At 27.9% G+C, this 13,292-nt stretch overlaps 1 protein-coding gene across 3 annotated transcripts in view; it reads left to right on the top strand.

Annotated features, from left to right (window-relative positions):
* Positions 1–13,292, top strand: part of rod (rough deal) — a 39,950-nt gene that overhangs the window by 9,332 nt on the left and 17,326 nt on the right. For all 3 annotated transcript variants that reach the window (XM_014427778.2, XM_067053716.1, XM_014427779.2), the window contains 17 exons: positions 549–708; positions 783–978; positions 1,163–1,273; positions 1,371–1,526; positions 2,450–2,667; positions 2,977–3,238; positions 4,242–4,382; positions 4,461–4,553; positions 6,610–6,801; positions 7,785–7,924; positions 9,026–9,133; positions 9,369–9,501; positions 9,605–9,695; positions 11,367–11,520; positions 11,602–11,768; positions 11,910–12,065; positions 12,829–12,881. In XM_014427778.2, the coding sequence (XP_014283264.1) occupies positions 549–708; positions 783–978; positions 1,163–1,273; positions 1,371–1,526; positions 2,450–2,667; positions 2,977–3,238; positions 4,242–4,382; positions 4,461–4,553; positions 6,610–6,801; positions 7,785–7,924; positions 9,026–9,133; positions 9,369–9,501; positions 9,605–9,695; positions 11,367–11,520; positions 11,602–11,768; positions 11,910–12,065; positions 12,829–12,881 (2,531 nt within the window). The remainder of the gene's footprint in view (positions 1–548; positions 709–782; positions 979–1,162; positions 1,274–1,370; positions 1,527–2,449; positions 2,668–2,976; positions 3,239–4,241; positions 4,383–4,460; positions 4,554–6,609; positions 6,802–7,784; positions 7,925–9,025; positions 9,134–9,368; positions 9,502–9,604; positions 9,696–11,366; positions 11,521–11,601; positions 11,769–11,909; positions 12,066–12,828; positions 12,882–13,292) is intronic.

Here is a 13,292-nt window from a genome sequence, read left to right as displayed (position 1 = left end):
CATACAGATAGTCTGATTATGTTCATTTGTCTATCCTTTTGTTTGTATATATTTTTTATTTTTTTTTTTATATACTTATTTATTTTATTTTATTTTTTTTTATTTTAGTATGTATGAGATCATTCATCAATATTACCTATTGCCCACAACTGTGTGGCAGATTGTAATATCTATCAATTTCAAAAAAAAAGTTATGCTCTTTAATAATATGTTACATTTTAATATATAAATATTTCTATTGTGAGGTAAGAAATTTGAGTAATACGAGGACTTGTAGTTGTAATATGAGAGTATAAGAGAAATTCTTTATTAGAATTCTAAGAACATTAACTTCACAAATAAATATTTAATTGTAAGAAAATAGCCTGGGTGGCAGTCAATAAAAGTACAAAACAGTTGTTTGTTTTTTGCTATTTGTACCTTTATTGACCTCCACCCGGACTATCTTCCTATAATCTATTATACACGATCAACTATTAATAAATAAATAAAACAATGATTTTGGTAAGAACCAAATATTTTTTTAAGTCCAGTGTTTCCTTTTCCAGTATTCAAAGTAAAACTCCGCTTAAAAATAACCTCCCCATCTTTTCTTGTATACAATCAATCAAGCTTAGAAGATATTCTATTTATTGATGGATTTGGAGAAAATGGAATTGTTGATACGTTACGAGTCAAAGCAGTTACTGAAAGTCAGCCTGAGTTTAGGTAAATATTTTATAATTCAATTCCAAGCATACAATGAATTCTAAAATGATTTTTTAAATATATTTTTTATTCAGATTAGATCGATTATTACAACGAAGGAAATTTTCTGAAGCTGAAAAATTTGCAAGAGATCTCAGTCTGTCTTTGGAAGATGTTTATAAATCCAAAGTTATATGGTTGATGGGTGAGCTTCAACTGTGGATCAAAACACCCTCAGAACTTATCACTGAATATTTTCAGCAACTTTGCTCTCTTCTGGAAGAAATAAAGGTTATTTATTTTAACATATCTGAATCATGTATTTATAACAAATGTTAAGCAATCATGATTTGGTGATCCACATGGCTTTCCTTATAATAATAATCTGGAATCAAATCTTATCTTCAATTAATTATAATCGGTTGATTTTCTCCTGGTTCAGTTATGTTATCCAATACATATTTAATTCTTTCAGGACATTGAATTTGTCGCTGAATGTTGTTTGAAAACTGTAGCTCCACATCTGAAAATGATTCATTATCTTCTTGACTATGCGGGAAAAAGACTTCGTCAGCCTAAATCATCAGTATGTACACTATTCAAACCTATTATATCTTATGTAAATTTGTTTATTTTATTTATTTATATTTTCAATATTATAAATTGGTAAATTTTTTTTTTAGTCAGATAATATTTTAAAACTGATGAACGATGTAAACAAAGCCTCTATTACTCTTGGAACATTTATTCAAATAAGTGAAGATGCTACATCACCCGAAAATTGGCTCATATTTTGTAATTCTAATCCAATTATGATCTGTTTAAAGTATTTATCTAAAGTGAGTGATTTACATTGTGCTGTTATTTACAATATTTTAGTGTTTATAATAATGGTGCTCTAGTCTTGCGAAAATTGTATCTGAAATTTATACATTCATACTTTTCATCATTTCAAGGTTTATTAATAGTTAACATATGTGCCTCTTTGTGGAATACATACATCCTTCATATCACTTTTAACTTTAACATTAACTGTATTCTTAGTTTTTAGCTGAATTTGACTGTTGAGCTCAGATTTTATATGATAGATGATTAATTATAAATAAATAAGTGACTCCTATAAGCCTTGATAGGTATAAGATCAGAGGTCCTTGCTAGAGTGGGGTAGCAAACTCCAACCAAGCACTCTCATTGCAGACTTGGTTTTGTAAAAAGACTTTTATCAGAATTAATTATTTGTTTATAGCTCAATACAGATCAATGGAGAATATTAGTGTTTTCAATGAAAAATATTAAGAAATTCTTATCATACTCATACCATTCCAGTACAATAAACAAACTATACTAGAAGATATGAAATGTTTTGATGTATATATATGATATTTGATAATATATGATTATAACCAACAATTGATTTTAGAATGTATTATTAATAAAATGAGTATCACAAATACAATACATATTGTCTTCAAATGGTATTGTAAAATTTATTCAATTTGATGACTAAAACCTGGTTGAGAGCTGAAACTCAATTGTGAGCATGTTTGTAATGATAACAGAATTCTCATTCTATTGAATATTGAAATACAATATTCTATTGAACTTAAAATTTATTAAAAGTTTGTTTTATTGGACAAATCAATATTTCCTTAACCATCTTTCTTTTTCATAATATAATTTTCTAACTACAATGCAAGAAAAAAGAAAAACTTATTTTTTATCAAATTACCTATTATTATATTAATAGGTATTGTATTTCTAGGCAGAAATTAGTAAAGCAGTTATTGTCTGTAGAAGGCATGAAGAAAGAATTCGTAATGAACTACCTACCGGAGTAGCAATAGATCTGTTTGAATCAACACCTCTCTCAGTTCCTGTTGAAGGAGTCCTCAAATGGTTGAAAACTTATATTCCAGTACTTCTCAAAACGCATCCTGATTTGCTTGGCCATTTAGTGCAGTGGATAATTGAAAGAACCAAGTACAGTTTTATTAATTAGTACTTACTTTTTTTTTTAGGTTGAATCTGTTTTTTATTTTTTAAAAATAATAATGTGAAATAACTGTAGGTAGTCAGTTAGTCTCCAAAATTGAAACCAAAGCATGCTACTCTTCTATTTATCCCATAATCTAATATGTTATCTAATTACAATGCATTATAACATACTGAAACAGATTAACAAAGATTCGGCTGGGTAGTATATACTTACCTTAATAAGACCTTCGTAATAAATTTGATTGTTTTAGAAATTAGATAACTATATTTTTTACACTCTTTCTTCCTTTTTAGGACATTAGAACTTCAAGATGCTTCCTTTTGGCCAGACAAGGGTATTAATTTCGTGAAGGATATCATGAATATTATTTATGCTCTACCTTCATCAGATCCCCGTTTGGAGCTGCCTCCCCTTCAGGAAAACTCAAGATTTGCCTTTTCACCTATTTTCAGATTGACTTCTTTAGCGAAGCATGTTTATGAATTATCAATATTAAAAAGTCAATATTCAATATCTATAGATTTTGACGAGTACATAACTACTATTGAAAGAGAGGTATGTGCTAGATACTATTAATAATGAATCACTTGATTAATAGTTGGTTTAATTATCATGTAAGTATTTATAATGCCTTCCTAATCTTGTTCTCTGTTATCTCTAACTTTTTAAATTTATTTCTGTTCTTATACAGACAAGAAAAGTACAGTAGAGTCCCGACTAAGTGAGTTAAAATTGACCACAGAGATAAATAAACAAATTCTTGGGTAAAATGGATAAACATTAAGAGGGATAGGGATCAGGAAAATATGATGAGAAAATACAATCAATTTAAGCACAGGTTTTACTGTGTTGTCAAGAACACTAAAGATTGTTTCATATGAATTCATTTTTGAGCTGGGCTGTTCAAATTCACACACAGATCATTTTGGGAGACCTAGGCCCTGTTTCATAGTAAAGTACAAACTAATCTATCGAAAACTTTAATTCAAAACTTTTCATGAGCCCGATACTTTCCCTTACTATACATTTCATACATAGATAAGTGTATGTAATAAACATAGTACATTAAAGTAAGTCCATTCAAATAACCATTTTTTATTTAATTATTTTCCTTATGTTATGCTCAGTTGAGATTTACTATAGTCATAATAAATGCTCGTATAGTTTTTCATTTGTTCAATCTGATATTTCTTGTTCAAAGCGCCCCCGATCCAGACTCTCGCCCCCTTTATATCAAAGATAGAACATATACACATGACTATAATACCATGTCTCTGGTGTATTGAAACCAGTTTAGGTTGATGGGAAGTGATAGCCAAAGTCCCATTTGTTTATAATGAATAATATGGTTACTACCATATTCTTATAACCATAAGGATTTATTTCCACTTATGATCTTGTGTCGTGTTACATTTTATTGAAATTTAGTTGGTCTAAAATGTTAATATTTATAATTTCTATTGTTATAATTTATTTATTTTCTAGTCAGTTTATCCTGTTATTTAAAAAAAAAAATGGTTATAAAGATATTAACTGATTCAATATTATCTATTTTCAGAATGGCATTCAAGATGTTATTTTCTTAATGTTGGACAATGTGTCTCAAAAAATTATTCCATCTTTAATCTCTGGGTTCCTTAAGAAATTTTGCTCTGAACATTTCCTTGAATTGGATTCTCTGTTATCACAATATATTTCTGTACGTATTACTAATTATAAACTTGAGTTGTTTTTAATTAATTATTTTATATGTATATAATTTTTCTACTTCTTCCAGAATTTAGCAAGAATTTCATCTAGTTGGGGAGATATAGAAAGCTCATGGGAATCCCGTGCAATCGCTTTTATTAACTTAATCAAAAATGTTCATGTAAGTACCATAAAAGTTTTGAACTGCTTTAAAATACCTCCTTTTGACCTTGCACTAAGTCTTAGATTATCTTACCATAACCATAATATACCATTACCATTAGTTACAGTTAAAATGTATAGTATCATTAGGTTCTTTAGTTGTTAAATTTTCTTATCGTTTGCTAAACAAGAACATTTGATTCTTATTTTATATAATTTACTTATAAAAGTAAAAACTTTACAATATTATCAAAATAATGTGCAACCTTGGCAGTGGGTAGATTTTGCCCTTGAACTGTAGTTAGGAAAACCCTGTCTTAAACGATTAGTTTATCCTATTATTTTGCTTTATTTCTGTATTTTCCATGGGAAAGTTTTTTTAAATCTCTTTAATATTTTCCTGTTATTAATATTTTTATACTTCTTAAAATATATTTTTTTATACCCACATAGAAAAAAAAAAAAAATTTCTTTTTATTTGTTCTACAAAATAGTTAACTTCACTTTTATGAAGTCCAATTTTGCTACTTGACTTTTTTAATGAACTGCTACCATTCTGTCATCTATTGCTGGCTATCCCATTTTTCATATCCAGTTTTTTTAGCAAACACATTATGTCCTTTAGGACATATGTTTTAACATCTTTTTTATGATTTTAGTTTCTCTTATCTCGCTGGAAGTATTATCTGTGTAAGTGCTAGGTCTTACCAGTTGAATCAGATATTTAAAAAACAATACCATACCATAAAGATGACACAAATGTCGTTTCTCAAATAACAATTCAGTTTATGTGATTGTATGATATAGGCTTTATTTTAAATTTTCTCAAATTCCATACAATAAAATGGATATCAAGGTATTTTGTTTTCATTGCCTGTGTTCACACTAAGTTACATTAATTTATAAATATTTTTTAAATAGCCGTAGTATTCATTTTAATTGCATTTTTTTTTTTTATTTGTTTTATTTTCGTTAGAAGTTTGTTTTTGTTTTAAAAGAAAAACTGTATTTATACTTGTACTGTAATATTTAAATGCAGAAATAACAGTCATTGGGGATTATTTCCTAGCAACGCAACAATAATCAACAGCTTAATATCAGCTGGCCGGTTAATGTGATTCTGTTACCAGACTCTGTCTGAGTGAATTGTATGGTCTCTGAACATTTAATTTAGTTGTGAATAATAATAAACAGCCACTATGTTTATAAATAGCATTGTGGTGATAAGTTTGATCAAGGTTTGAATACTGAATGCTTTAGAGAGCCATTATAGACATGTGCCCACAAACTTTTGAGTTTGGAAATATTTTCCTTTGACCTATCGGAGTCGTCATCCAGTATTTTATTTTATATGCTTATGAATTTTGTAAATTTGTTTATTTTTTTTCATTTGATTTTATCTTGAAAGGCACTTTTATTTATATTTCTGTTCTTTATTTTATTTCTGAATGTTTTATTTTGATTTTAGATTTATGTTTTCTATTGTTGGCCTAGCCAAATAAATGTTTATATTCCGAGCCAGTTGGCATTTTGGTCTTTTTAAAGCTTTCCTTCAAAAATACTTTGTCAATTTGAAGTGGCTTTAACAGCCTGGATATTTTAATTTTCTGTTGAAATATTTTACTCATATGTTGTCATATTAGATTACTTACTGGTTAGCTAAGCTTGTGACGGCCAGTGGTGTTAAGTTTTATCACTAATTATTTAATAAATTAAAAATTCCCTAAATAATTAATAAAACCTTAAATACCAATTAATGCCATGTAATAATTTAATAAATTAAAGATTCCCAAAATATCGAGTAATCATATTAACAATATTTTCTATCTTAAAACAACTAACGTACATAATTCATTTTTGTATATAACCTTAATAAGAATATACATGAGTTAGCTAGTCACAAAACATGTTAAGAGCTCCTAGATTGTTTTACAGGAAGAGAAAACAAAATTTTTGTTCAAAAGTTCATCAAAAAGTTCTTTGATTAATTACTAAGCTTAACCTATTACTTTTAAGTTTTTTCAATTTGATTGTATTTTTATTATTTCAATATTAATGTATATATTTCTCTTCAGCATAAAATGAGTGCAATTGAAACTACTGTTGCTAATGTCACAGTTCCATGGAGCGCAGAGGTTAATATGCTTGCGAAAACTGCTATCAGTGTTGATCATCCCCTTGCAGAAAAAATTTATTTACATGCAAACAATGTTCCAAAAAAAATTATATTTAAGAAATATGGTCTTACAGATGTTCACTATTTTCATGTAAGTAATATTTAATTAAGTTGAAATATGTTACTGATATAATTATTATAATTAGTACAAGACTAGTCCTTAAAAGTAAGGTCTTATAATTTATTATAAGTCGACCATTTTGTTTATTTTCTATGATATCTAAATCAATTAAAACATTAAACATTTTTCTACATAATCGCCACTTTGGTCAATGCAATTTTTAAGATCATATGACATCTTTTGTAACCGTCATATCCTTGATAAATTTTTGAACCTCATTTTTTATCTCGTCAGAACTGAATCCTCTTCCAATAAGACGTCCCCACTGGGCCTAAATTCCAGATTATAGGGAGGGTGTATGATAATGTCCCACATTTTTTGTGGTTCCAGCAGGCATTAAGTCCATGAACAATGAAAACACCTTTCAATCTCAAAACGCATTTGTAATGACTACATAAAGTATTTTTTTGGACTTTATGTATACTACAACATTTTGATACCTTCGCTATAATTAGCAGTTAGACCATGGCCCGAAGGTAATCTAACTCTGATGAGGAAGTGAAAAATGAGGTTAAACACTTTGTCTAGGATATGGCGGAGAAGTAGTGTGACATGAGCATATAAAAGTTGTTACATCTTCAATAATGCATCAATCGGGGTTGCAATTTTTTTAAAGCTATTAGGGTTGTTACAAATTAACTCAGTTTTACAGTACAATCTTTAGAATATCTCTAACACAAAATAGAAAAATAAACTTCTGGTAGTTGAAGAAAACAGTGATATTTTGATTCACTAATGAATTAGATTTGCCATTTATGTTTATTGATTATATCCCAATCAATAGGCATTTTAACATATAAAACAAACTTATAATATAATATTGTTTGAATTATAATTGTTTAAATATGAGATCAAAATGAAAAGCTTAAGAGTTCAAATAATTGCATAAATATAATAAATAAATATCTAATTTTTAATATTATTATTATTATTTTTTTTTATGGATTCTGCAGGTATATGGTTTAATTAAGTATATTTACAAGCAAGGATATGAAAATATGATCGAGGATGCTAAACAACTCATTGCCTCTTGTGACCCCTCTGCATTTATATTACCTTACGTTACATACCTTTTACATACAACAGAATCAGGGTATGTTCATATAATTATTTTGTATCTCTTTTCTCATGCACACCAGTTTGTTTATGGAAGACTGAAAGTGCAATAGGTTGAAGTTCTTAATTTACTTGTTTTTTTCTCAATTATAATCATTGAACACACATAATTCATCAGTCTATCTTATTGTATTATAAACATTTCTCAAATCAACATTACTGTGGTCTGCATTATCAAGTCTTTTAAAGGAGTAAATTCGTCAATGAAAAAATTGATCTAACCTAAACTAATTAATATAAACTGAATTAATTTAGTTTACAAAGTTACTTTTACAGGATGTGTGACTTTATATGCCTCCCTCACTTACAGTGGGTTTGTAGATATCTCTACAATTTTTGAAATGTGATTTGATTTTTTGTGGGTCATAACTGTGGTATGTGTTCTATCTTTTCTGATTCTTGTATCAGAGAAATTTTAAAATGAATCAGTTACTTTTTTTATTTGACACGACCTGAAGGTGTAAATTTCCTAAACCACAAACAATTATTTTTTTGGTACAGTTTTCATATTCACATTCAAATTGTGTGACAAATCAAACAAAATTAAATTGCATAGTCAGTTTAAAATTAAAGTTCCCTAAATAAATAAAGCTTTCTATACTTAAGGATTATTGCCGGAAATTGAATCCTAAAAATGGTTTTATTCTTTAATCTTGATTGATTTTACACACCTTTGTAAAACATTCTTTTCAGTTTTTGGTTATTTATGCCTTCATAACGTGTAGGATCAAATAAGTGCCCAATGTGAAATTCGACTTACTATCAGAATCTCTATTTTAAAAAAAAAAAATCCCATTGAAAATTCCAGAGTTAGATGTGCTGAATAAGATTGGAAACTTAATATTACTCTCAAAAGATGGATCACATGCCAACATTAAGACCCAGCAAAAACCTCATCAAAATTGTAGAGGTTAAGAGTGATGAACATGTATAATGAGAACACTCTTTATAATTACATTCACCAGAAATAAAAAAATATTTAATTGTTTGACTTATTTGAGATTTGAGTGACTAAATTTATGATTTTTTTCGTAATTTATTTTTCCTACCATACTGATTCTTATTTTATTTATTTTAGTGAAATTGAAAAAGGTATACAAGTTATAAAATCTGAATTGGATTCTGAACAATTAGAAAAAGTTATTGAAAGAACGCTATCATATTTAATTTGTCTACTCCAGAACAGGTAATTGGAGTTGATATTCTATTAATTTCAGTTTTATGAATTTATTCATAACTGATAGTATTTGAAAATATTTTTCTTTGATATTATGTAAGGGGAGTAAAGCATACAAATTATTCGGCTTAAGTAATGTTACTATTTTTACCCTATTAGGTTCTATTTTGTATTTAGTATTTAAATCTAGGTATTAATATGCAAACACTTTTCTTTTCTTCTTTTATTTTTTTTTTTTTTGTAGATATGTTCATGAGAATATTCGGCAGTTCGAAGCTCTGTTCATATTGCATTCTACACTAGTGGTTATGAACTCTCCGCTTGCCAAAGAATTAGAAGATAACATCCAATTTATTGATGCACTTCATACTTTAAAGGTATCCTATTAACCATTATTTGTGTACATAAATTGATATTGACAATAATCCTGCTATTACTTCTTTGACAATAATCTTGCTATTACTTCTTCTATTCTTTTAGGTAAAATACAAAATGGATGTCTTATTCAGTTATTTATTTCAAAGTGTTTCTGAAAGAGAGACGTACTTGAAGAAATATATTACCAGTTTGAGTGAGTTATTTTTTATTTAATATAACTTTGTTGAACAATTGATTCTGTCATGACATGAAATGTTTTTAGATCTGTCAAACATAAGAAAATTTATCAATCAGGTATATTCATTTAATATTTCTCTTTGCCTCATTGGAATATAGCCGTAATAATAATCACTTTACATTTATATTATATGATTTTCGTTTTGTATTATTTGTTTCATACTGTTAATAATTTTTGAATAATTTAACTAACATTTTTAAGAGCCAATTTTGCTACTATTTATGCTATTACTTTTATATGCAGAAATGTTTTTGAAGTTCAGGTAATTATAAGCATTAATTAGGTAATTATAAGTATAGCAATAATAAGTACTCTTTTCCAGGAATGAACCACCTGGTGTGGTTAAGACAATACAAGATGAATTTTAGTTATTCATTTTCACTTTGCTTGAAGCACCCCTGTTCTACCTAACATCACTTTCTATAAAAGTTATTGAAAATATTGGAAAAAATAATTCTGTTTTAACTGTAATGCATGTTTCAATCATTCACATAATAAATATATTCTTTGTCTTGAATAGATAAATAATTGAATCTGTTGCTTTACATCTCAATACATGGAGCAAACATTTAAAGTCAACTATACCTCTTTATTCCTTTTATTCAAATTCTCTATGAGATTATCCAGTATAATAGAACCCTGCTTATGTATTCAGAACCAAGAGAATCACCAATAAAGCTGTATAACTTATAAATATGGAATTAGTTAAACAAAAATTTAACTCATATATTAGGTAAAATTATTAAGCAATATAACATTTAACATATGGGTGATGTGTAGGTAAATTAAAATATGATGAAATTAAATTTATTATACCAATTCAAAATAATTAAAAAATATATATTTAAATGCATGATTTTACATAGTAGTCAATAAGTCAGTTTTTTTTTTGTTTTGTTTTTTCGGTTATCTCTACAGACCTTGTAGATGGTCTCCCAAACTAGTCTTCTCCATGCTTTTCTTTCTTTGACAATTGTTTCCAGTTTGATGCATGCTTCTTTTGTATCTTTGTTGATTTTGTCTATCCTTTTTTTTTTTGTCCTCCTACGTGGTCTCTTGCCAACAATACTGGCATTCATTGTTGTATAGAAGAGTTCTGATAGATTGCTTTGTGCCATATGTCCCACTTATCCTAATCTCAACTTTATTTATTTTCTTACTGCCAGTTAATCTGAGGAGCTTGTTAAGGAGGGTTCTACTTTTATTCTTCACACAGTTCACACAGAAACTATAAAACTAACAACTATATGCTAGGGTCGTTGGTCTCTGAGAGGTACTGAAACAATCGTTTGTGTCCAACAGTTGTGCTACCATGAGACCAGCACTGTAGGTTTTTTTCATTGGGTAGTAATAGTTGGTCTCAGTGAGGAAGTGTTCTGGAATCCCAAACCAAAACAAACACAAAAGAACTATGTATTCAAAACTCTAACATAATTCTACACTCAATGTTCTTATATAAATTGTGAATACCTACATATTTCAAAAGTTTATTCATTTTGGCTACTCATTTTTTGTTCATATTTTTGTTAACTTTGTTTCTTTTTCTTTATCTTTTTTCCTTTGTGCCTCTCAGTGTGGAGGTGATCATTTTCTTCATACCTTTATTTTTACTATATTCTTTTTCAGATCTTTTAGACGATTGTAGCAAAGCAAAACAGATTGCTGAAGATACATGCCATGTCACATACTTGCTTAATCTACATAAATCTCAAGGGTTATTATCATTAGGTTTCTATTGTGCAGAATCTCACCTTATCAATCTTGGAGCTTATGTTGCTAGGTATGAATTTTATTTTATCTGCATAATTAAAAGTTAATGTGATGTAAAAAACTTATCTTGAATATATATTTTTTTTCCTAGAACATTATTGGAAAGTGAAACCAAATTTTTTGATTCACATGCTGATAAAATATTGGAATTTACTTCTGAATTTCTTCATATTGCTATTAACCTAAATAAAATTGATGAAAATGTTGGTTCAGCATGTTATAACCTCCTTAAAAAGATTGCCCTTTTCTGTTCATCAAGTATGTATAATTTTTCTTTTTTAATAATAATTCTTCTCTAATTGTCATTTTATGTCAGTAATCTTGAAAAATATATTCATATATTTAAAAAAATTGTAATTAGTATTCAAGCTATCATGAAATTTTTTTTTCTTTTTTTAGGAAATGGGAAAAAGGTTCTAGATCTTATTTCTTTAGCCAACCTTTCATACTGTTCTCAACCTGTTATGGTTTCTCAAGTTTTTAAGCACATGTACACTGAAACGGAAATTACCAGTGTTCAACCTTCTCCTGTTTTATGTCAGAAAGTGTTTAAAGGTAATCAATTAACCCACTTTATAACTATCTCCTTCATTATTTTTTATTTTATTTTTTTTTAGTTTAGAAGTTGAGGTAACTAACTCTTTGATTCAGCCATTTGAGTGAAATGCAGATGAAACTATTTTTGTGTAAAACAATTTATAAATTTAATTATAAGTCATAATTATGAGAGATAGTTGACCGTGGATGATGGACGAGGAGAAGATGGTTGGGGTTGCAGTCGATTTAACTTATTTGTGTTTTTCATTGACCGCACCCCCAACCATCTTCTCCTCGTTAATTATAAGTCCTATACATTTTATTTTTTTTTTTTAAATTGAGTTTTTGTTTTCATCTGATATTTGACGTAGTGAATTTTATAATTATATAAATCATTTTCAATTCTAATCAGTATAAGTCTGTTCCAACAACCTCTTCTGACTGTCCGGAACTATATGGAGCATGTATAGTATGGGTTTTTCCCTCCCAAAACTTGTACTGTGAACAGTCAGAAGTGGTTGTTGGAACACACCTTTATATATAATTTATATAGAAAAATTGGTTTATAGTTATAGGTGTCTATAAAAATAATGGATAATAATCTTGTAGCCTAAAATTTTTATTGTCTTCAGCGAAAAGTGTATTTGTGTGTTGTTCCCTCTTCCTCAGTCGCTTCTTCTGTGTTATTAATATTGGCTTATCATCCAGCTCTCCTATCTTTGTATTTATATCATATAATATGTACTAGTTATAGTCATTTCTTTCTTTTATTTTTTTACAGTTAACTGTGGTGAAACAGGAATTATGGGCCATGATTTTATTCAAGAAGTTGAGGTAACTTGATTACTCTTATATAAATTATAATCATATTAATGATTTTATTTTTTATGAATATTAAATTAAAAATTTAAAAAGTAGTAATATATGAAAGCATTATGTAGACCACACAGTCTCCATCTTTGCAGAGGTTTGTCACAATACAATTGAAGAGCAATATTTATTAAATAAATCATGAATAAACTTTCTGTATATGATCATTAGGGTAAAAATAGTTTAAACAAATTGTGTATATATATATATATAATTGTATTTTAAAAAAAATATAATTGCCTAAAGATCAAAAGCTTAAAATAAAAAGTTTTGGGGAAAATGTGTCCCTCTCTTCAGCATAATATAATTCACTGTTGTTTTTAAAATAGTACATTTAATATACCAGGTCATTCAAAAAGTCCTGTCGTTTTTTGG

This window comes from Halyomorpha halys, unplaced genomic scaffold (assembly GCF_000696795.3).
Source record: "Halyomorpha halys isolate HHAL.00 unplaced genomic scaffold, Hhal_1.1 Scaffold670.1, whole genome shotgun sequence".
In the NCBI taxonomy this organism is placed as follows: Eukaryota; Metazoa; Arthropoda; class Insecta; order Hemiptera; family Pentatomidae; genus Halyomorpha; species Halyomorpha halys.
The sequence above is the reverse complement of the archived record's forward strand: the minus strand, read 5'-3'. Positions and strand labels throughout refer to the sequence as shown.